The following is a 21,241-nucleotide window of genomic DNA, read 5'->3' as shown; positions in this document are numbered from 1 at the left end:
TGCCGTGAGAATTATTACAAAGTCAACGGTTTCTCTCGCGATCCCGGCGTTTACATATATTCCTACATTTCACGACGTCACATATATAACTCAATCTCCTTATGCTTAACGCTCTCCTCGTGCTAAGCACCTAGCTGGATTTTCTACCTCACTAACTACCAGGATAACAGGAGTCATAAGGAGTATACAAGTACTTGAACTACAACTTTCCCGGGCCCTATATGCCTCCATGTTCGCGCTTCCAGCCGGATCTTTCACAGTATAAATCACCAGGAACGCATCACCTAACAGGAGTACTACGCGGTTTTACTAAGTCATTCGAGTGTGATAGTAATAGAGTTTGCGAAGGTCAGAACGAGACAGACATATGGCTGTCAGCTCCGAATGATAAAAGAAGAACATTGCAGCTTGAATGGAGTCGCCAGAGTGCGAAAGAAATAGAGTTTGTAAGAGTAAGAGCGAGACAGGTGAACGACTCTGAATAATGAATGAAGAATGAAACGTAAAAGTTGATTCTAAACAATATGTAAAAGAGTTAGACCATGAGACGCACGATACCTTCTTCTCTATCCGCTTTTAATTTGTTTGTGATTATGGCCAAATCCCATGCATTTAAGGTAAATTTTACAATATGAATCACTAGGGAGGCAGCGCCTAATAGGAGAACTACCGATTTTTATTAATGAAAGTGTTAGAACGCGAAGGAAATAAAGTTCATAAAGGTTGTAATGAGATAGTCATATTAACACCGTAAGATGAATGGAAGCGAAGGTTAGTTCTAAGTTTGAATAAAGTATGGGGCTGTGAAAATCGAAGAGCTTTATTGTTTTATCATCAAGTATATTATATTTCATTTGAATCCATGTATTCCCTTGTGGTTAAATATAGTCACCCTTTCTTTTAATGTGATCATTTAGGTAAATAAATAAGCGATTAACCGAATAATAGAGACCAGACATGGTAAACAGCAGAGAAGTTTAATACATTGTGAACTTTGCGGTAGTTATTTAATTTTATGTTTATTTATTTATTTATTCATATATTTGTGAACGAAGCGGTACAAGGTGTCTCTTGTTCCGTTTCAGTACCATATTGTATACTTAGGTACAATATTTGTCTACATTTATGTAGTTGCTATATATGGGTGAAGACCAAAAAGTTGCATAACGTTAAAGCTGCGTTAGCAGGTAGTAATTTTATTTACATAATATAATTATAATTTCCATTAACTTTTTCCATTGTGACACGAAAATATTCATACATTTGTATGGATAATTTTCGTGTCACAGTGGAAAAAAATAATAGTACTTAATTATAAATGCTTGGTCTTCACCTGTCTTCACCCATATGCACTATGCCTGGAAAAAGGTTAAATTGGTGGGAGGGCAATTAATTAGGTACTTAATTAAAGAACAACTGAGCGTGCATATTTGATTTATTAAAAAAAAACTATTGATCCATCTTTATCATAAAATGGTCACATATAATCGTCAGATTGGAACATCTAATTGCGTCTAACAACGATGTTGGTATGTGATGATTATATTCTTTTGTAGCGTATGACTAGATACCTATACCTAGGTATATTAAAAAAATATACGAGGACAAAGATACATAATGATATATTATTTTAAACTCAAAATTAGTAGGTAGGTACTTTGTGGGGGGTATGCGTCCTTGGTTTCGACATATATATACTTATATATAAATCTAATTTTTATACTGACATGCCCAATACAAAAATAATAACAATTGTTATTGCACAATTGCTATGGCCCAAGCCCTCTTGTTCTGAGAGGAGGCCTGTGCCCAGCAGTGGGACGTATATAGGCTGGGATGGATTGCACAACCGAGTCATGACTTCATACTATTGTTGTATTTTTTTACATTTTATACGAACGAAGCACATTACACTATTACACACAAACGTACAACATTAGTGACAAAGATATCTCATCTATAAAGATGTAAATTTGTCTATGACTGGCAAAGCAAAACGCTTGTACAGTCAGCAGCAGCAGTACATGAGCAAATGTGTTCATAATTATCTAAACAGTCTCTGACTTATTACCTTAGTACGAGTAGTAGAGTCGTATGTAGATCATTTTGAACTGCTTATCCATTTCTACTGTTGACTGTATATTCTTACAGGTATGTCGTGAATTTGTCATATGTTGATGATTAAGAAACAGGTCGGACTAAAGTCACCGGACAGACAGACGGACATACGGGTCAACTAATGTAATTTCACCACAGCGCAATAATAAAACTAGTGAGGTAACCGAATCCCTCCCCCTTCCCAATGCCAATTCAGGCAGTTTGCGCTGAGATAAATAAGTCTGTGTTTAAAAATAGTAGATTGTACAACGAGAGCATAAAAGGAGTCATTTTACCCGAGAGGTGCATATAGGCATCAGAGCCGGTACGGCGAGGGTGAATAGACACGTCGAGGGGAAAATGGGTGTAATGCTCGAGTTTTACACTCTGCCTTTCACTTCGATTGCGAGGAGATGAAATTATAACAACAGTGGAAACACTGTTTACCTACTACCTACACCTTTTATTTTTCATTCATTGCTAAATAATTATAAATATTTAGTTTTCTTCATTAATTTTGATTTATTTGATTGATTTTTTTAGTTTTAGAGAGATTAAAAATAATAATAAAAATAAGGCCGAGTGCCTTTGTCTTAGACGAAGATTTTACTTTATGCACTAGAGCATAAAAATTCATTTCATGTCGTCTAGATCCAGCATAAACACGAACTTTACGAGCATGAGAAGTGAAAATAATTTTTAATACAAGCTTTTTTGCTGACTCTACTTGCATTGTCATCAGACTTGCGTATATACACCACATTTCAAGTCAATCCGACCACTGGAAATCGTTCAAAATGAGCTTGCAAGATTTGACCAAAAACAAACAGGGCAAGTTAAACAAAAGCTTGTCAAAGTCAAAGTCAAAATATCTTTATTCAATTTAGGCTACGAATGTCAAAAAAAATCTACCACCGGTTCGGAAAAACCTCTGTTGAGAAGAATCCGGCAAGAAACTCAACGAGGTATATTTTTTTAAACAGATTTACAATTGTAAAAAACGCCTACTATTAAAAATGATTAAGCTATGGTTTTACTTAATACAATACAGAAATTAAGTAAAATTTTAATAGGTAGAGCTACTGATTTTAAGATTGGTTTATTATTAACTAGCTTAAGCTCTCCTTGTATCGTAGCGTGATGCTACTGTCTGTTACGGTCAATTTGCTCCAGAACTGCTGAACCAATTTAATCGAAAATTGGTACACATATGTAAGTCAGTGACACAATGACGGACGGGGTACTTTTGGTGGTTAAATTAGAAAATTAAGGGACTGTCCCCACCCATTGATTAATTTTATTTGACGTATAGATGTGATGCCGTCTCCGTCTATTCGAATAAAACAAACAGAGACGGCATCACATTTATCCGTCACATTAATTTAATCAATGGATGGTGAGACAGGGGGGTAAGAAATACAAACTACATCATATCGTGTGACATATCAAAAACTTATATCGCTTACAATTTTAAAATAAATTTTGAAGATATTTAAGAAATTAGGCATAAATTAACTATTCAAATTTACATACATAAATAAAATTAACTTTAATTATAAAATAATAAGAAAATTATTCTTACATTTTTTAGATTACAGGAAACCCTTCAAAGTAACGTAAGAAATATTAAACCACGCAACCCCCTCTCCATGCGATTTTTCCGCACATATAAAGTAAAAATAAAAAAAAAAGTAAAAAAAAAAAAAATGAGCGCTGGTTGAGTTCGAAATGCGTCAGTGTAGTGCGGTGGTGGTGATAGATGGGTTTGTGGAGGAACTGCATGAACACGCATATCTTGCATAAACTTAGCTATCATAAGGTCGCGGGTGAGCAAAGAAATTTTAGTTCATGGGGATCAGCTTGTATTAAAAAATACTTTTTTACAAAATCTTAGCTATTATTGAGAGGTAACTGGTAACATATATTTATAAGCTTTCCTGCGTTCCAACCAGAGGTGTGCGAGGATGTACCGCGAGGAACGTGTATTTCATGAACCAATAGGAATGCTTCATTTACCTTGTCTCGCTCCGCTCAGCTGTTTCCACCAGAGCGGTGATAACCGGATAGGTAAACGAAGCGTTTCTATTGGTTAATGAAAAACACATCCCTCGCACATCCCTGGTTGAAACTCAGCCTTACTGGTTGATTTCTTGGATTTATTAAAATCTACACACGCTTAATATTGTATGAACAAGCAGAATACAACCATAAGTTAAAAAAATGAAAAAAGACGCCATTTTTAAAAATAAAATCATTATAATATGACAATGGTTTGTAAAATTTAAGTTTTTTCCAATATTTTTTATACACATTTTTATTTTTGAAAGTAGGAATATTCTGGAAACACTTTGATGTAGCTTCAATTCGCTGAGCTTATAACCAATAGAGTTAAAATTTGATTTAATTTGAAGAAAAACGCGACAAATCAAAGCAACCATGGTCAAGCATGCTGCTAGAAAACTTTCAACTCCTGATCACCAATTAAAAATAATCGTGTATATGACGAATTATCTAAGAATCTACAATCATTTTCAAAAAAAAATATTCTAGATTTATGGCTACTTGCTGGAAACACATAAATCTCGAGTTAGCGTTAAGCTCAGATTAGTAGTGTCAAATTGTATGGAACTGTCAAGCTTAAGCCTGGATTAACTACTAAATCTCGATTTATTTTTTCCTGCAAGATGGCTTTTGTACATTAAACTGGTTTAAGCTTTAACTTCTGCCCGAGCCTGTTCTGTGCTTCTTCGGCCTGCTGGCCGAGGATCGTGCTCAGTGGCGTGCAACTGGGAGCCTATGTCCAGCAGTGGACTAAGATAGGCCGATGATGATGATGATGATGAAGCTTTAACTTCATACAGGTTAAATATATTGACCCGGATAACTCACGTCTTAAATCGAGTTTAGCTCGACATTTTTCGGGCTAATCCGTAGACCTTCGTCTTCGGACTGCACGTGCGCGTGTTGCAGAAGCCGCTGAGTCGCGTTGCTCCGAAGACAAAGGGCTACAGATTAGCTTGAAACATGTCGAGCTAAACTCGATTTAAGACGTGAGTTATCCGGGTCAATATATTTAATATGAGTGAGTCTCACAGTAGTTTCATGTTCAAAATTCTTAACTGAACTACACTAAATCGAGATTTTTCTTTTTCATCAAGTGGCAAAACAAGTCGAAAACGAAAAATATCGACGAAAGGACTAGTGCTATGCTTCGGCTTTCTTGGCACTGACGGACTTTCCGAAAGCGCTGACATACAATTGCTACTTGCAGAATAAATTTACTATTTCTTTTACACAACTGACTCGTTATTTTAATAAAAAACTTTTTTTTTAATTATACTCATTCTTGTTGTAACTAAATATTTTTTTAGTAAAAAGGCAACTAAGGATTGCATGTCATTTCATTGTCATTGCAAAAAGAACGAAGCATAGTAAGTTTTGGAAGTGGATAGCCAGCATTACAACTCTACTGGTTATATGCCCGATACAAATACAAAAATAAAATATAACAACCAAGTCCAAATCACAGCTACAAAAAACACAATCAATTCCATTACAATGCGAAATCATTAAAAAAATGTATTATTATCACTTTAGGAGTATTAAATATTTACCTACATAGTAATGGTAGATAAAAATAATTAATAATGTACAAAGTTGTCTAAGGATATTTGTCGCCATGTTTCATCTCTTCCCCTTGGCCCCCGATATGTATTCCTGGACCTTAGCCTGGAAGTCTACTTTGTTCTTCTTGTACATTTCAGCTGCCTCGATGTTGAGAGGGTCTTCAAAGTTGAGAAGATCCTGAAACATTTGTTGATTATTAACATTTTCAATCAAATACATTGATACAAAAAAAAAACAAAAGTATACTTAGTTTTTATAGCATTAGAAAAAGGGTAAACAATCTTGATGAGTTTTTTTATTGAAAAACGTTTTTAAAAAAACAGTAACTATTATTTATGATACAAAAAGCATGTACATAATCATATGTCCTTGCTAATTGTTACATATTTGCAGACTTATTATTCAAGTGTTTTTCAATAAAAAAACATTGAATATCGCTTACTTTCTTTCTAATGCTAAAAAAAACTAAGTATAGATAACTGGTTAAAAAAATCATTATAAGCACATGCCAGATATTGTAAGTCATAAAGGATTATCAAATCTATACAAATAAAATGATGTATAGTAAAATATGGAATCATACAATTGTGTGTCAGCCAAAAATAAAATTACGATGTCAAATTAGAATAAAGTTTAAAAATAGTAATAGCATTATAATGGACAGTAAAAGCATTTATTTATTTATTTTATAAAAAAAAAGATTATCTTGTGAACTTGCAGTGAAGACCAAAACGTCCACAAGCGAGTAAACTTATAATTACAAAAATGAACAAATAAAAAAAAACTTACACTAGAGTTAGAACTATTTAAAAAGCGGCTGTATTTTAAAATTATTTCAAAATGAAAATTAGTAAAAAAAATAATGAAACAATTAAAATGTCAATGTGATAAAATAAAAATTAATTATGAAATCAAAATAATACCTAATAATATTTTTACAAAACCAAAAAACAGGGACAGCTACCAAACTTATAGTATGTAACATTATAAGTAATATAAGCAATGGTACATAATACATACCGTAAATAGAGAATTAAGTCCCCAAACCACATCTTTGAGCCGGCGAGTGGGCGCCCAACCATGCTCGTCAATGGAAGTCTGCCGGAGCAGTGAGAGGCAGATGTCTCCATCTACATTGATGTTTGGATGCCAAAGACGAGTCAGGCATTTCACTTTTGGAGGCTGTCGAATAGGATTGCAGATTTATTACATTACTATTACTCATGTAATAATAATATATATGAAATAATTATTTATTAATTTTAATTTATTCTTTATTTATTATATTGTCTTATATTTCATATCATAATACATATCTCAAACATAATAATTTAACATCTAATCTATCTATTTATTATATATATATTAATAGTATGAAATAATTTATAATATGCTAGGTTACAAGTGTAACCTGTGTTAGACAAAAAAAAATATCCTGTAACCCCTTACTGTCTATTACCTCTTCACACTTAAACCGCTGAACTGATGAAGATGAAATTTGGTAAAGAGATAGGATAGTTTTTATAAATTATATAATGTAATCAGAATGAAATGTGTTTATTATTATAGTGAAAAGCCATAAATAAATATCTCAACTAGAAAGTTTATTCATAAGATGTTATGATCTTATCCTTATTAGGGCTGCACAGCCATGGAAAACAAACCCATTTAATGTCAGCTAACACAATGGTAATAAATATTAGCACATAGGTACAGTTTATTGATAATGTCAGTAAGAAAATTGGAATTTAGAGGACTACTTACAGCCATATTGTAGTCATCAGTAACGAAAACACTAAATTTAAACTTGCCCCCCTGCCAGAAGCCTTCATCCGGGGTAACCGTCAGAACGAACTCATTCAAGACGTTAGGGTCATCATAATGTACGGAGCACGTTCCTGGAAGATTCTCCTCCATCTCCTGAACTTCTTTCACTAGCAGTTTATCCCTCACTGATATTCTTTTACTCGTTTCAACTGTAATGCCATTAGGCGGCTCCGTATGTTCATTTTTTATCTTCCTATTAAGCGTAATCATTGTAATAACTAGTTGGGCTTATAAATACTTCAATATACCGGAAATAATAACATATCCACAATGTCAACTAAAGAGTTTACTATATTTTGCGTTAAAAAATAGTAGTTTTCTATTGCTACTGCAATCGCGCGACGTTTTTTTTTTTTGCCTTAAGTCAATCAAAAATGTCAAAACAAGCCATAGATAATAAACGTAGATAGTGATGTTGTTGTTGTCAAATGTTGTAGGGATCAATACCAGATACCAGATTTAAGTGCTTTTAGTGTGTTGCAACGTTTCATAAAAACGCTTATGAGAATATTTTACTGTAGCTTAAACAGCGTCACTGATGTGTGATGTCACTTTCAGTTGTCAAGTTTAGATGGAATTAGTGATATTTATGAGTATCATAACATAATTTTATGAAAAACATTAATATTCTTATCAACAGACCATATTAAATTAGTTAGTGCAAATGGCAGAGATATCTTGGCCTTGGCAGTACAGCTTCCCTCCCTTTTTTACGTAAGTAAGAATGATATTTGTTAACTGTTACTGTGTTATCGCAAGAGTATTCGGTCTAGTTTACACATTACACAAACAATGTCCGTTTTGAGGAAAACTTGGAGGTATATTAATGAGGGGAATGTTCATATTGTTATTGGAATCGAAGAAGAAGACGAAGATTCCAACTACGTACTCCGTCTGATCAAAGAAGATGGTAAAAGTGTGCAACTAAATAACATTCGTAAGTCAGCTGATTTTGTTAATTTCGTTATGATGCCATTGATATCAAATACAAATTACGCTCAATTTGAGGTATTAGAAATACCTGCTCATGAATTACTAGAGTTGACCCGAGATTTGGCTAAATTTCGTCCCAAAGAGAGATTAATAAAGTCAAAAATAAGTTGTTATGCTATCAAAACAAGAAACTTAACCATTTTGAAACCTAAAGCGGCTAACTACTGTGTAGAAATTAAGCCAAAAGAAGGCTTTATGGCTTATGTTTTTAGGAAATATGGGAAATGCTATTATTGTCTGAAACAATACTTAAAATTACATGAGCAACAAATTTCTGACACTAGCAAATATTGCCCGCTCGATTTATTTTCTGGTGACCGGAATAGAATGAAAACAGCATTGTTTCACTTGTCAGAAAATCCACAGAACAATTTCAAATTGTTCGACAAATGGAAAGATCATGTTCTGTGAAAGGAATAAAAACCAGTTGACTGAAGTCATAATGAACATGCATATATTTATGTCAACCAATGAATTCTTTGATTTTGTAATAGAAACATTATTATCTGTTGGATGTAAGCAAAGTTATCATTTAAAAACTGCCACGATTATCAAAAAACCTAGTAGATGTGATAATACTTCAAATCTTAACAAACAAACCCTGTTATTCAAAATATTACAAACCCAAAAACTATCAGAGGAATTAAAAGACATTCCAATAGCAACGCTTAATCTTGATTCTACAGACTATGTGTCATCAATTTTGGAACAAGTGGACTCTGAGACAAATCTTTATATAGACACAGACAGAGAAAAGTTCATAGAAAAGACTGATGCTGTACATTTAGCTTTGATATCTGCTATTGCCAAAGACTGTTCAATTATGATCACCTTTACAAATCAGTTTGATAATGACAATGAAGATCTAGAATATATCAAAGTAGATAAGCATAAAGTTGCTTTCAGACTCTCTGTGACAGATTTAGAACCAAAACTGCCAAAAACTTTGCCCAAAAGAAAAGAAACAGAGAGAAAACTGATTGAGCTATATGAGAAACATTTAGCTTGGAAAAAAGATTGTGTAAGTATCAATAATAAATGAAAACTGAATTTTAATTTTAAGTCAATGGCCTGTTTGTGATGAATTAAAATATATATGTACATTAGAATTTTGGCGTATCAACCAAGTGTATTAAAATTTAAAGTGTTCTTCTGGGATTTCACATAAATCCAGTAGGAATTCCTATAAATTACATCTTGAATTTCTGTTATAATAGTTTGTGACAAATTTAATTTTCTGTGCCCAGCTAGATAAAAAGTAGTCAAAAAGTAACTTCATTCCGTGAGTAAGCAACTGAAAAATAATAAATTATATCTTCATACATAAAATGTGGAGCGTGCATGGTCCTGACTATAGCAAATTTATAGAAACTTTTGCTTTTTTTCTGCTTCATCATCAGCCTGAAGACCTGCTGAACAAAGGCCTCCCCCTTTGAGCGCCACAATGAACGACAACTCGCCACTTTCATCCACCAATCGCAACTCTTGTGATGTCGTCAGTCCACCAAACTAACATTGCTTATCAACCTCAATTTTCAGGATCCAGCCACACTCGGAAACCCGCTCTAAGCAACTCGAAGCATGGCAGCAGCTAATAGCAGAATACCTTAAAACCACCAAACAATCCACCATAGACATAAGAGAGTCACAGAACACACCTCTGTTCAACAACCAAGCAATCAATAGAAAATTATCCCAGGAGTCTATTCTTGTTATACTAGAGTATATGGCTAAGGTGGGACAAGCGGCTCCCCTAGATAAGAGCAAGAATGTGTGGGAAGTGTATTGGCACTCGCTGGACGAATGGGGCAATATGGTGTATACCTGGGCCAGTAATAATGGCATGAATAATTCTGTTTGCACGCTTTTTGAGTTGCGAGAGGGAGAGAATACTGTTGATGAAGGTGAGTTTTGTTATTACGAATGACATGCATATGCATAATTCATAACACAATATCAGAAGATCCATCTTGACTTATATCATATCCATTATCCTGGATAAAAAATATACGATTGGTTTTTTGGAGTCTTTTTGTATTTTTTATTTCAACTCCAAATTTGTTATCCGTACAACCCCCAATACCCGTAAAAGTAACAAATTTGGAGTTGAAATAAAAAAATACAAAAAGACTCCAAAAAACCAATCATAATTTGATTGCTTAGTAGCGACATCTCTTGTCTGGGTGAGCGGTTGGTTCCGAAAGAGTGTGACGTCTGTCGACGCCACATAGATGTCGCTAGTGCTGCTGCTTAAGTAGCAAAGTAGAAATACGCAACCTGAGATATGTATGCATAGGAAAAATTCTTGTCTAGATTCCTGTCCAGCAGTGGTGTAGGGGTTATAGCACGCAGCACGTATTGCTGAGGACCTGGGTTCGATTCCCAGTGCTGGTCTCTTTTTCTGTTTTTTCTGTGCATCCATATCTCAGTTTGTATTTTCGGTAAAAAATATACCTATATTTCTTTATTTCAATTGCTTCACATACCTACCATTTTGGAGTAGTAATAATAACATTCAGTGGAGAGGATTTTGGGACTGTGAAGTTTGATCCTATGGTTTAGTGCAGATTCCAACAAATATTCAGCTATGACTAATTTTGCCTGGCAGTTCTTGACAGCTGCAATGCCTTGACCTTTTTAATTTTGATTCTGTATTTTTTTTTATTGAGTCACAAAGGCCAAAGACACTAGGTCCTTGCTTTTGGGTACTTACATGGGGGCATGCAGTAGAAAAATCTATTAGGAACTGCTTGGAAGGGAACATCCAGACCGTATTGGACTTTCACTGGCTAAAAAACCTGTATGCATGTCACTAACCCCTTGGAGTTTAGGAGAGGGTTGGAGGAGTTTAATATCTGCTTTTACTTAAGCATTATTTGTTTTTACAGAATTTCACGGCCTCGATATGACGATTCTAATAAAGGCTCTGAAGTCACTGGAAGCTAAAGGCAAATGCGAACTGATGGAGTTTGACGACAACCAAGGAGTTAAGTTTTTCTAACAGTGTTTAGTGTTATTTATAAGTATATTTTTCAATGCATTTGTTAAGTTGACATTTTGTGATGTTGGAGTATATTGCCTGATATTTTATTATATTGCTTTTTATTTCATGATAAGAAAATGACAATATTGCAAACAGTTTAATAGTTTACACATTGGGTAGGTGCAAAGGGCTATTAAAAAAAAAATTGGTTCTGTTCATATAACTCAGTTGGCAAAAATGGAATCCTTGTAAATTACTTTATTTGTACGTCCATCTGTTAAATCAAAACCCTTTTTGGCAGGAAGGCGTAAAGGTAGCAGGTTTATTTGTATTAATATGAAACATCCATGTCTGCCCTTTCTTGGAGCAGTGAAAAAAATCAAACTTCTAACTCAGTGTAATCAAAAGGTACTGTCATTAAAAAAGGCACAAGTAAAATTCGACTTGCAACATTTAACCCAAACCAACTAAATACACATGTAAAGTAAAAAACTTTAAAAAAAAAGTTTAAATAATTCCGATTAGTCATTTATTAATTATTACTGCTTTTACAAGATAAAGTTATTCATTTTTAAAAAAATATTGTTCAATAAAAAGAAACTTTTTGTCAAAGAGAAATACAAAGTTAACAGTTATAAAAAGAACACGTTTATTGGAAATAATTTATTTCAACTCATTAATATTACAGTGTAAAATTGTACAATTTCGAAATAACCTTACAAACAAGACTACCGATATGGTACAAAACATTTTAACTTGTAAATTCTAAAACAGTGGAATGTATCAAAAAGGTTAACTGTTAATATGTTATTTTGAGCCTATATCGTCCCACAGCTGGGTGCAGGTATCTTAGCGCGAATTAAGATGCACATACTATTAAATAAAACCGGACGCCACTCCATGCTTGCACACGCCATCCAACGCGTGTCAGTACTCATCAGTCGCATATTATTTAGTAGCTTTTGCCCGCGGCTTCGCCCGCGTGGAATTCGGTTATCGCGCGCTGTTCCCTCGGGAACTGTGCATTTTTACGGGATAAAAAGTAGCCTATGTCACTCTCGGGGCCATAAACTATCTCTATGCCAAAAATCACGTCGATCCGTCGACGTGAAAGACGGACAAACATACAAACACACACTTTCGCATTTATAATATTAGTATGGATGGTCAGTTACAGATAGAAACATGGGTCGCACGACGTGGAGTGGCGACGCGTTTTAGTAGTAGGTATACTTCCGCTTTTAGGGCGTGCTTCCGTAGAAGCACAGCGGATAGAATACGCAGAATCGACCAATCGCAACAGTTGAAAGCACGGAATAGACAAAACGAGAGGAAATGGTCACTGCTTTGAAAAAATGTATTTCAAATCAATACATCACCAAAACTGAACCTTGAAATAATGTTCGTAAAGTTCACTCTGAAAAATTATCGATTTTGAGGTTTTTAAATGATTTGTACAGTAAACAGTTTCTTTGTGCATTCATTTACGCTTTGAAATCTTGGCGATTACTTATTGCTTGTAGCTTCTGTTCTATTCGATAAGTAATACTTCTGAACTGGTAGCATTATTAGAACTTTATGATAAAGGTTAAAGAGTTGAATGTACAGGATGCTGCCACCTAGCGTGGAATAGCAGAAAGCTCTGCATAAAAAAATTAAACTCCTGATAGATGTCTCTAAATTATTGTATTGTAAAATGAACTCTACGGCAGCACAACAGAATACATGGCTACAGAACTATCGGATGCTACTTGAATTGTCAAATTTGTCACTTCCTCTTGTTTTCTCTAATCTGTGGTTAAAATCAACGTCACAATATCACATTACAAGGGGAACTTCAAACTGTAGTCTATGATGGATCGGGCGTGGCGTGGCGTGACAGATGTTAGGAGGTAATGCCCAAGGGCGTCGCCAGGGGGGGGGGCATGGACAGGTAGCTAACTTTTCTGATTCTCCATATCAACTTCCGATATGCTCATAAACGTGGGTACTAATGACGTTTCACAAAAAAAGTACGACCAAATTGATAACCTCCTCCTTTTTTTGAAGTCGGTTAACAAAACGCTCGAATATTCGCCCGAGTAAGCTTGCTTTTACAAACTAATACCAACCTTAACTGAACTTATTATATTACATACACATTAATGCTAATAAGGGATCAGTCTTCAACCAAAATGTACATTTACCGTAATAACTATTGAATGGCTGCCAGAAACATAAACACACGACTAGCTAAAGTTTGTTGCAGAATAACGGCGCCAGAGGCGCTGGCAATTTGTCCATGGTGTTTAAAACAGTTTTTGACGTTTTTTGAATGAAAAACTTTCATTATAGTAGCTCTAAAAGGGTAGAAATTGGAATAAAGGGGAACACCAACATTTTATAATAACATGATGTTATTGTTATATAATAACATTTTATATAAATAGCTTTAAGCATTTAACGTGAAAGTTGTGGTGTTCATATTCTCTGTTATAATATCTGGTAGACTGTATATGTTTTTATTTCGTGGCAGCCATCATATAAATCAACAAACCTTAGTAAATAAGTGACTAAATAAATATATAAAAATCTAATCAAATATATTATAAATTGTGCCGATACAAATTGTACTTTCTAGTTCATATATATACTAAAGTTATTATCAAATATTGGATAATATTAACCATATAAAATCAACCGCCAAACTATTAAAACCTTATGCCTATAGTTGTTAATTACTTTATTACAAAACGGGGTTATATATAAATAAATTATAATTAAATACTACGACATCACAGATACTTTACAATTACAACGGGATATAATTATTGTTTGGTTTGGAATTATTTTTCTTTATTTATAATCCTAACAATTACAGGATAGGATTATAGCTAGTCTAATCTGACAACATTTAGTTACTTACCCATAAAGCTTGTAACAGTTGTAACTGTCAAACCAAAAGGTATAGACAAGCGGCCATCTTGTGCAAAAAACTCAAAATGAAGTAAATCAGATACTTTTATCTGTTTTATCTAAAAAATTGACTGATCTCATAAATCTTGACTTAAATCTTTGGTATACGTAGTAGTATACCTCCAAAACTAAATTGAAATAGATCACAGCACGAGAACAGAAGCCATCTACGTTTACAGCACTCAATTATTCGTATCTGTCCTTAATTCTCACGCTGAGACCTACTACAACTCAGATATATAGCATGGCAGCTGCCAGAGCCACATCATATTTTAGAAGGCAAGTTATAACTGAATAACAGCTGTCAAAATGTAAAAATAAAGGTGTCTTCAAATATTTCCGGAATGTAAAATAATTATGTAATGATAATGAACACCTGTAATTACTTTTAGAATTTTAAACGTGATTTATAAATGCTTCTACATCTACATTGACCAATGTTTAATGTGTACCCGGGTAAACATTTAATTTTTATTCTTAATTCCATTACCATTCATTTTGCAGGTGCTAGGACCTTGTGCAAGGTCCGCCCGGATTGCTACCACCATCTTGCTCGCTAATCCTGCCGTGAAGCAGCAGTGCTTGCACTGTTGTGTTTCGGCGTGGAGAGTAAGACAGCCGGTGAAATTACTGGCACTTGAGGTATCCCATCTCAGCCCTCTAGGTTGGCAACGCATCTGCAAAACCCCTGGTGTTGTAGATGTTTATGGGCGGTGGTGATCTCTTACCATCAGGAGATTCACTTGCTCGTTTGCCATCCAGTCGAATAAAAAAAAAAAAAAGTTCAACAAGGTTTAAGACATGATGCTCAGGGTTAACTTTTCATAAAAACTAAAGACAATGCCGATGCTAAATCCAGCGCAATTAAAATTCTTGCAAATTGTCCTTCCGTTGTGCTAAGAGTGGGATGGTAATGAAATGACGTCAAACCGAGAGGCAAAGAGTATTAGTACCTATAAAGGAACCGAGAGGTCAAAACACTCTGATATTCCCATCGAGCCAAGTGTGAATACACTTTGATTGAATCCAAATTTTTGATGAAGAATATAAACACATAAATATTCTGGAATAATTTGAAGACACCTCTACATACAAAGAAGATCTGTAACTCCGCGAGCAGTCTCTGACACTTCTTTGTTTTTTACAACCGAACTATTAAACTCACACAAATAATGCTTATATTATATATACCTATTTAATATTTATTCCGACTGGCAACACTTACAAATGCTCACTGCACTCTAGCGCCGCGTTGCAGTAGCCATTGGCAACCCTGTCACCGTTGGCAGTGTTGCCATTTATGCCATTGGCAACCCCGTTAGTTTTTTCCGCGCATACTACTAAGTCTACTGATGGTACCACGGCATTCGTTTTGCCGCCAGGCGGGCGGTAGAACCACCAGGCCAAGAAAAAGAAAAGAAGAGAACAGAGCTTGCCTAGCAACGCCAAAGCAAGCATGTACCTGAAAGAAAAAGGTAGATAATTTTTAGTTTTGAAATATTGGGCAGTCGTGTGAAAAGACCAAAAATCTGGTATTGTAGGAAAACTCATATTTACAGAACAGTTTATCTGTGTTTCTTTAGGCTGACCATGTATAAAATTAAACTTCTTCTGTTCCTGGCAATTGGCAATCAAGTAACTTTCAGACCTGAAAGCCAGTAAAAAGCAACAATATTTTGGCGTACAAAGTTGCAGAACTTTCTACACTGTGAGGACCTTTCAGTATATGGTCTTCATTGTCACCATTACAAAGATCACGATATCTTAGGAGAATGCCCTCAAATTTTCACCTGCTCATATTGACGTTGTCGTAGAGCAAGCAAGCTCCGGTGTGGTCGCAAGTTTTCCCCCACAGCGAGCATGAGAGGTCGATGAGGAAGCCAAACAGCAGCGGCGCCGGGATCGTGCCCAGGAGACGGACTTTGATCCATTGGATGCCGAGCGCGAACGAGCGCTGGTCTTCACGCACGCATCTGGAAGAAAATGCGACATGTATCATCGTCATCGTCTTGGGTCTTTGTAGAAATTCGTGCTGGCTACAGTGTCTTTATATCATCTGCCGACAATCTGTTGCCGTCTATTGTAAGGGATATTTCAAGGAGAATGTTTTTTGTCAAAGGTGATGAATATCAGTCTATAGTTTATCACTGACTAAATAATTCATCAATGTATCCAGATAAAATGAAATGCTCAGGTAATCTTAGAGAGGTGCTTTATATACTTCAAGCTATCTTTACCAAATCGCTATCACATCTATTTAAATACAAACAAGCAAGATTGTAATACTCTAAACTAAAAAAATCTTACACAAGTACTACAACTTGCAATGTAGGTAATAACTAACCTGAGCGTCGCGGAGAGAGCTGGCATAGTGGCAATAAATGTGAACAGCATCACGCAGAAGGAAAGAAACACGAAGAGCCAAAGATAGGGACAGGATGACGAGCAGATACTGTTGATTGCTGAGTATGAGACTGTCTCGTTTGAACCTAAGGGAAAGAGTTAACGATATTACGAAGATGACACCAAACATCTTTTGCAATATAGATATCGATCTGTCTAAAGCTTTTGATTTGCTGGAGCATGAGAGGCCTGTTCACAAAATTGAACCCTACGGCCTATCAGCTGTAATACCAAACTTTGTTATGTCCTATCTTAGTCAGAGAACTCAAAACGTGAATGTGAATAGAGTTACAGTCTTTTGCGTAGTGAAGATTGGTGTGCTGAACCTTAGAGTACCACAGGATGCGATTTTGGGTTCTTTCCATTTTTAGCTTAGAAAACAAAACTAGGTGGCTGGTGGTAGGTGGTTGGCGTCGTATTAGTTGTAAAACGTACCGTTTCGTAGCCAATATTTAGCCGAGTAACACATATTCGTAGTAGGTATACATAGAAGTCAAAAATATTGTCAGTAATAAACCCGATTAGAATTACACGGCCAACACTCCTCCGGTGATGTACACAAACCGCACCCGCTGCGACTTACCGGGCAAGCTGTATTCGGTACGGTTGGCGACGCACGCGCAGTCGCTATAGAGTTGCGCGGCGCCGTGCAGCGCGCGCGCGCCGCAGCCGGCGTGGCACGCCGAGTAGTACACCACGCCGTCGGCGCCGCACACCGGCGCGAACGGGGCGCCCGCGCAGCCGCACGCCGCGTTGCATGATGCTGCTAGACGGTCCGACCTGAATAATGAATTAATGTTATACTTGAGTCCAAAGTTAGGCGAACTAGATTGACAACTGAAATGTTACCAGTAATAGCAAAAAAAAAATAGGCATAGGAATATGTCGATACAAGTTTGTCGATATTACATTGTGTAGACATTGTGTGAATGTTTGTCAACTTTATTTTCATAGCTTTAGGCCTGGAAACGACAAAAAGGATAACAACAAATAATAACGTAAAGAAAATTTCACAATATCGGAAATAGTTCCAAGCAAGCCGATGGCAGAAGTCGAATGACATATGAAATGTCAATAAAACAACATAACGGATGGCGTCCTTCCCGATTTTCAAAATTTTTTTTGAAATCTTTCAAATAAGTAAAAGATTTCCTTTATTATTATTTCGTATTGAGTTTTTTCCAACATCGATATTACAGCACTGGTGTAACTGTGGCAACATTTGTGTGTAATACTGACTAGTTGGTTCGCCTGATTCTGGGCTCGAGCATAGAAGGTTACAAGAAGTCTTTCCCTCCCACAGTTTACAGTAGGTATTTCTTGATCCGAAATTTCATCATCATCATTATCATAATCATAACATACAGCCAGCACATAGCTGAAATACCTCCGTCATCCCCATCAGATCCGAAATTTATGATCGAGAAAATACCTAAACCATACGGCCGATTTTTTTAAGCTCACATATGAAAAATGTGGAAATTTTAAACACACGCATAACCAATAGTTATTTCAACCAGAAATGCAAACTTACCCAGGCACAGTAGGCGAGTTGTACGCCACAGTGACCCCAGCGAATGGATAGTCGTCACACGTGAGCACGAAGCTGAAGGTGAATGCGGCGGCCACCACCGTGGCGGCCACGCACAGCTTGATGATGCCGGCGCAGGCGAGCTGCCACCGCTTGACCAGCCAGCCGCCGAGGAACGTGCCGCCGCCACCGGCCGGGACTGTGATCACACCTGAAACATCATCAACATACAATATTTATTTGCTTAAAAAGATACAGGTGTCCATGGAAAAAGTGTCCGGTCGACCCTAAAGTAACGGGCTACTTACAGAATAAACTTTTTTTTATGTCCCGACACCATTCTAACGGGAGCGCCAAAGTTCGCATACACTTCGCTAGTCATACCGTAGGTAATTTTTGTCAGAATCATCGTTTGTCATATTTTTTTCCACTGAAACTAAGGTTTTTCTGAAATGTTTAAATGGTCATCCTATAGTAAACTATAGGTTAGGTTTACAATAAAAGGTTAGGTTTATAACAATTTCAGAGAGAAAAAAAGGAGTTATGACAACCGGTCATTCTGACAAACATTTCATTCGGACTTTCAAAAAGTACCTATGCGAGCCGATATGGACCCCATTCAAACACCATGTTATAGCTTACTTCTTCAGTTTACTCGTTACCAAGTCCTCTGCTATTGCAGCTACACCACCACCACATTTGATGAAACCGTCGGAGCAATTTAGCAATAGGTACAGGACCTACAACAGCCAGTTGTTAGGGGTGGCGTCGACGGCTGATATATGTACCAGAATGTACCTAACTCTTGGTTATGAATTCGGTGGTGATGAATAAAAACGATGCTTGGTGGAGATAGGTCCGTGGCAAGAATTTCTATACTTACAAAAAATTTCCGATCTGACCTGTATACTATTATGGTCATTTAAGTCGGGGATGTGTTGAGTGAAACTCATGAACTTTAACGCGAAAAAGCTAGACCTTACCCAACAGCATAGCCGCTTCAGAAGCGTTCACAGCGAACTGGTTCTCAATCAGCTTGGGCAGGAACGCCGCGAAACCAGATATCAGCATGCCCTCACTGGCGCCAGCTAAGTTCAGAAACAGGAAGGTCGGGTTTCGCAGCAAGGCTGTTGCCGCCCGGGGCAGTTCCCGCAGCGAGCTGAAGGCAGCGGACTTTGAGGCTGTGTCGTGAGCTTCGGATACTTTCGAGGCGCGTATTTCTTCGGCACCTGGAAGAAGATTTTTTATACGTGATACTTACAGGTTGGTTGATTGTTAATTTTTGGAGCGGCTTATACACACAAAGAGTTCAATTCTTTGCGAAAAGGTTGCTCCATCATTTTTGATGATCTATTTAGATGAACGTCTTGGTCGATAGTATGCCAGTTTTCGGTAGGATAACCAATTACATACAGATAAAGTAGCATAGTTGGCTTGAAGTTTCTTTGCACAATAGAAACTGGAGTAAGAAATTCGTTTTACGGGATTCATGGACGAAATTGCAGTGAAAGAATATCTTGACGAACCTACAGACCTGCGGAACACCATGCTGGGCCCGCATGGAGACTATAGCCCGAGTGCTTTCATTCTGGTTGGAGGCAGGTACCCAGCAGGATTTAAATGGCATGGACTAAAGCAGTTGGTACATGCGTGTTACCTGGTAGCTCGTACGGGAACGCCAGCAGTGGGAAAGCCACGATGAGGCAGAGGAGCGCTGACAAAAGGAACCCGACCCACCAGGCTCCGATCCACACCCGAGCTGACCGGTGTTATGCCCAATCTAGAAGAGAACACCATCTGATGAAGAAGTTACTTATTGTTGAAACTAATAGTTATAAAAGAAATAAACATTTACTAGGTAATTCATTGTCTGTCTGCTTGTCAAATCTTGCAAGTAAATTTGACCAATTTCCAGCAGTCGGATTGGGTTGAAATTCGGCATACTTATGTAAATTGCGTGACAATACAATAATCTGGTAGTGACATCCCGGTAGTCCGGCCTGGATCGTCTCCGCAGGACGGAACTCTTCAACGGGTAATGGCATCAACTTACGACATAGTTTGGGTGAGAATGGAAGTAAAATCGACAAAAAGTACAGTCAGCAAAAAAGCGTGCATTAAAAATAATATTTTTAACAAAAACTTATTTTTCACTTCTCATTCACGTAAAGTTGGTATTTATGCTGGACCTAGGTGACATAAATTTACCTTTTTATGCATAAAGTAAAATCTTCGTCTAAGACCAAGGCACCACAGGTATCGGGTACACCACACACAAAAAAGTTTCTACTTATATATTTTTTTAACGATTTTTATTTTATGTCAAACTAAAAATCAATCAAATCAATCAATAAAACTAAAAATTTATAATTATGCATATAGCAACATGAAAAACAAAAGGTACCTATAGTAATCGAACAATTGTTTCCACTGTTGCTATTTAATTTCCTCTCAGTCGAAGTGAAAAGCAGTGTAAAATTCGACCATAAACCCATTTTCCCTCGACGTGTCTATCCGGCTCGTTTTATGCTCTTGTTGTACAATCTACAATAAATCCCTTCTTTACTGTGCCCAGTCTAAAAATTACGAATGCATAGCTAAGCCAATTAAATGAAAAAATAAATTTAAAAATGAATGAGAAAAGTCATCGGTATTTCGAAATTCGATGTTTCAAAAACGGCTGAACCGATTTTAATTAAACATACCTAAAAATCACCACAAGAAAACTCACTATCATGTAAAAAACCGCATCGAAATCAGTCCATCCGTTTGACAGCTACAATACCACAGACAGAGAGGAGTTAAAATAGCTAAGTAGGTACTGA

General features: G+C 36.3%; 2 protein-coding genes and 1 pseudogene across 3 annotated transcripts; 1 reads left to right on the top strand and 2 right to left on the bottom strand.

The window, feature by feature from the left end:
- Positions 1 to 1,417: 1,417 nt before the first annotated feature.
- LOC141437680 (NEDD8-conjugating enzyme UBE2F-like) lies at positions 1,418 to 7,920 on the bottom strand. Its single transcript, XM_074101131.1, has 3 exons — positions 7,489 to 7,920; positions 6,745 to 6,906; positions 1,418 to 5,901 (listed from the first exon to the last, which is right to left on the bottom strand). The coding sequence occupies exons 1-3, from the start codon at positions 7,759 to 7,761 to the stop codon at positions 5,782 to 5,784; spliced, it is 555 nt and encodes a 184-aa protein (XP_073957232.1). The 5' UTR covers positions 7,762 to 7,920; the 3' UTR covers positions 1,418 to 5,781.
- Positions 7,921 to 8,118: 198 nt separating this feature from the next.
- Positions 8,119 to 11,637, top strand: LOC141437681 (vacuolar protein-sorting-associated protein 25-like). 2 transcript variants are annotated; one of them, XM_074101133.1, is made up of 3 exons: positions 8,119 to 8,265; positions 10,084 to 10,448; positions 11,433 to 11,637. In XM_074101133.1, exons 1-3 carry the CDS (start codon positions 8,216 to 8,218, stop codon positions 11,543 to 11,545), a joined length of 528 nt encoding a protein of 175 aa, XP_073957234.1. In that variant the 5' UTR covers positions 8,119 to 8,215; the 3' UTR covers positions 11,546 to 11,637. The 2 variants fall into 2 exon arrangements, with proteins under 2 accessions (XP_073957234.1, XP_073957233.1); XM_074101132.1 differs by lacking the exons at positions 8,119 to 8,265; positions 11,433 to 11,637 and adding exons at positions 8,272 to 8,488; positions 9,231 to 9,565 and having other exon boundaries at positions 10,084 to 10,209.
- Positions 11,638 to 15,585: 3,948 nt separating this feature from the next.
- Positions 15,586 to 20,213, bottom strand: LOC141438425 (solute carrier organic anion transporter family member 4A1-like; annotated as a pseudogene).
- Between the last annotated feature and the right edge of the window lie 1,028 nt (positions 20,214 to 21,241).

This window comes from Choristoneura fumiferana, chromosome 18, assembly GCF_025370935.1.
Source record: "Choristoneura fumiferana chromosome 18, NRCan_CFum_1, whole genome shotgun sequence".
NCBI classification, from domain to species: Eukaryota; Metazoa; Arthropoda; class Insecta; order Lepidoptera; family Tortricidae; genus Choristoneura; species Choristoneura fumiferana.
Note: the sequence above shows the minus strand (reverse complement) of the source record. Positions and strands in the feature narration are given on the sequence as shown.

What these genes read in the sequence shown, in the direction of transcription:
- LOC141437680 (XM_074101131.1), bottom strand. Translation starts at nt 7,761, where the DNA reads ATGATTACGCTTAATAGGAAGATAAAAAATGAACATACGGAGCCGCCT. An exon ending in CTGATGACTACAATATGGCT is followed by an intron (nt 6,907 to 7,488) that starts GTAAGTAGTCCT and finishes CCTATTCGACAG; the next exon opens with CCTCCAAAAGTGAAATGCCT. An exon ending in GACTTAATTCTCTATTTACG is followed by an intron (nt 5,902 to 6,744) that starts GTATGTATTATG and finishes CAAATGTTTCAG; the next exon opens with GATCTTCTCAACTTTGAAGA.
- LOC141437681 (XM_074101133.1), top strand. Translation starts at nt 8,216, where the DNA reads ATGGCAGAGATATCTTGGCCTTGGCAGTACAGCTTCCCTCCCTTTTTT. An exon ending in AGCTTCCCTCCCTTTTTTAC is followed by an intron (nt 8,266 to 10,083) that starts GTAAGTAAGAAT and finishes CTCAATTTTCAG; the next exon opens with GATCCAGCCACACTCGGAAA. An exon ending in AGAGAATACTGTTGATGAAG is followed by an intron (nt 10,449 to 11,432) that starts GTGAGTTTTGTT and finishes TTGTTTTTACAG; the next exon opens with AATTTCACGGCCTCGATATG.